Here is a 3,227-nt window from a genome sequence, read left to right as displayed (position 1 = left end):
GTGGGATCTTCCCAGACCGGGGCACGAACCCGTGTCCCCTGCATCGGCAGGCGGACTCTCAACCACTGCTCCACCAGGGAAGCCCACTCCATACTTTTTAGGTTGACTCATTTTATTTATATCATTTCAATAAATGGAAAAGTAGTAACTCTAGCATTAAAGTGAAGATAACCTTATAAATTAATGCATCATCATTAAAATGAAAATACTCAACCCTGTGTCCCCTGAAGATATCTTACACACCATGAGGATTACCTCATCTGGGGAGGTAGTGATGGATTAGGTAGGTGCTCTGTCTATGGAGTTAGATAGAACAGGGCTTGTCCCAGGTCTACTACTAACCATGCCATGTGACCTTGAATAAGATCCTTATCTTTGCTGAACCTCAGTTTTCACATCTTTAATATGGGTGTAATAATAGCACCTTCTTTGCCTAAAGGAATGGATATACATAAAGCCTTTTATGCAGTGCCTAACATGTATTGTAGCAAGTCTTTATGAAAAGTCAGATATTCTAAATGAAACAGTGACTCCAAATGTGAAATTGGAAGAGGCCTCCACATTGAGGTGAAAAGCGACCTTTTGTGTTGTGAAGGATTTTTCTGAAACTGAGATTTTTCTGGGGTTTCTGTCCAGTCTATCAACTCACTTGCTTTGATCCTCCTTCAGGTCTTTGGATTCTTGAACTTTATTCTCTGGGCTGGAAACATCTGGTTTGTTTTCAAGGAGACCGGCTGGCATTCCTCGAGCCAGAGATACCTTTCAGACCCAGTGGAGAGACACTCCAGTAGCTATAACCAAGGCGGGTACAACCAAGACAGCTATGGATCAAGCAGTGGGTACAACCAGCAGGCGAGTTTGGGGCCATCCTCGGATGAGTTTGGCCAACAGCCCGGTGGCCCTGCTTCTTTTACCAATCAGATTTAACAGGGTAGTGTTGGCATTCTTCCAAAGACAGCCTCACCACCTTCCATGTCAGTGGCAGGAGAATTTTTTAAGAGTTTCAATCAGTTATTAATTCAGGGAGTGTTGAATGTAAATAAGAGATCTGTAGTCCTCATTAAAGCAGAGAGGCCTGGCTCGTGATGAATGGTACTTAGAGATGAGATGACATGAGGAGATACATGATTCATCAAGATGGCTAGTTGGAGAGTACCTTGTTATACACACAGATACTTTTATGGTCGTTTTGTATGCGTGTTGAGATAGTAGAAGCATTTTGTAGCTTAAAGTCTCTGGTATGTAATATGCATAAAGTAAATTAAACAGCCTTGAGTTTTCTTACGGTTTTTGACGCGAAAGGCATTTTAATGATTTCTCTAATACTGTTTGGTGCATCACAACGTGCATGTATTATTATTTTTTAGTTGCAGACCCTGTAGAATTGTGAGTCTCTAAGTATTGCTTTCAGACAATTACTCTGTATTTTTTTTTATTTGATGAATCAGTGCTCATATGACTTAGTGCATGAATAAGCATTTTCTCACAAAATGAACATTTGAACTGTATTTATGAAAATTTTCCAGTTTGTACCACGAATTTGTTAAATGGACGTTTAAAGAAATATATTCACTACTTTGTATACTTGCAAATTTGTCTCTCTGGCTTTATCCAATTCTGAATGCATTGTAACTAAGGTTTGGGGTTTTTGTTTTTCCCTGATTAGTAGATATTCAGTGTTGTAGATGGAAATTGCCCAATATTTATTCTATTTAGTTAGCTAAATATTTACATTCTTGTAACTTTCTGTGGTGTTTTGTGGCTTTTATTCTATGGACCATGAACAATGGGCCCAATAACTATGAGTGTGGATGGAGTTTTGTTTCCTTAGAATAATGGAGATGTAGGTATCAGACGCCATAGCCAAGATAGTGTGCTAACATGTTAATTTATGAAGGATGGTCTGTGGAACCTACACTACCAGCTAAACTTTTAAATCCTGTTTATTTGTAAAGCTAATATGTCCTAGATCCAATTATTAAAAATTCTCAAGTCTCGGCTCAACTTACAAAGTCTGATTTGAATGTTACCCATAAATTAAAAATGACTTCCTCTCTGTCATTAAATATTAAATATTTCTCATTAAATATTCCCCAGAATGTATTCATTATCAAGAAAATGTTAATCTTCGCCTCTTTGTTTTAACTCAATTGAAATGCCAGGGCCCAACAGTGAGAGCAAGCTGAGCATCTGTATTTCCAGATAAAAGTCGTTATCGATGTTTAAACTCATTGTGTGATCTGTGATGTTGGAAATATTTTAGCCCAAAACGGCTGTGTGTCTTAGATGATATGTATAAACCATTTCTGGGTCCTGTTGGATAAATCTGTATTGTGATATCTCTTTGACCTTAATAAAGTTATTGCATACGGTGCTGGCTGGATAATGGAGAATTACAGCAATAGAACCTGGTGAGCTTGAACAATGAGAGAACAAAGGATAAGTGCACAGTCTTTCCAGTCTCTCACCCTGACCTTGCTTTATGAGCCCAGGGCTGTTGATTCCGTCATTCCAGGACCTCCTGTATACCCACTGCTCTGCCAGGCACTGGGGATACAATAGCGAAAGCAGAAACACGCCCCACCTCAGGAAGCTTACATTCTGTTGAGGATACAGACAGTAAAATAATCATACCCCAGTTACACTGTGTGCAACAAAGACACAGGATTCTATGAGAATGCTTATCAGGGGGACTCGAGCTGCTTAGGGGAAAGTCAAGGAGCTTGAATCTGCCTCAAGACAGTGCAGAATTTCACAAGGACATGGTGGAAGGGAGAGTATCCCAGGCAGAGAGTAGGCTTGCAAAGCTCTCAGATGGCAGGAGACAGGATGGATATGTAGCGCATAATGTGTGAGGCGGGGCTTTGAGAGAGGTGTCGCTGCTTATTGGAGGGGGGCGGGATGTCCCGCTTGGGCACCATGATCAAGAATTCTGTCTTTATCCTAAAGAAGCTAAGGGAAAGCACTGAAGGATTTAAGCAGAGGAGGGACGTGATGAGGTCAGCATTTTGACAAGATCTTGGTGGGTGCAGGATAGAGTGGAGGACATCCTGGCCTTTGGCCTAACACCCATTAGGCAGTGGGCTGGGAGTGGGAGAAGGGGAATAGGCATGAGTTCTCCCCACATCCACCTCTGCTTTCTCGGGATAGCGGCTGGATTGGACTGCTTTCTTCAGCACTGTCCAGGGCACAGAGTGGCCTCTGATTCTTTTTTTTTTTTTGCGTAC

The 3,227-nt window shown here is 41.2% G+C and overlaps 1 protein-coding gene across 2 annotated transcripts in view; it reads left to right on the top strand.

Moving 5' to 3' along the window:
- Positions 1–2,370, top strand: part of SYNPR (synaptoporin) — a 158,467-nt gene extending 156,097 nt beyond the window's left edge. For both annotated transcript variants that reach the window (XM_007445680.1, XM_007445679.1), the window contains one exon: positions 670–2,370. In XM_007445680.1, coding sequence (XP_007445742.1) covers positions 670–927 — 258 coding nt within the window. In that variant the 3' untranslated portion in view covers positions 928–2,370. The remainder of the gene's footprint in view (positions 1–669) is intronic.
- Positions 2,371–3,227: the final 857 nt, after the last annotated feature.

This window comes from Lipotes vexillifer, unplaced genomic scaffold, assembly GCF_000442215.2.
Source record: "Lipotes vexillifer unplaced genomic scaffold, Lipotes_vexillifer_v1.1 scaffold239, whole genome shotgun sequence".
NCBI lineage: Eukaryota > Metazoa > Chordata > Mammalia > Artiodactyla > Lipotidae > Lipotes > Lipotes vexillifer.
The sequence above is the reverse complement of the archived record's forward strand: the minus strand, read 5'-3'. Positions and strand labels throughout refer to the sequence as shown.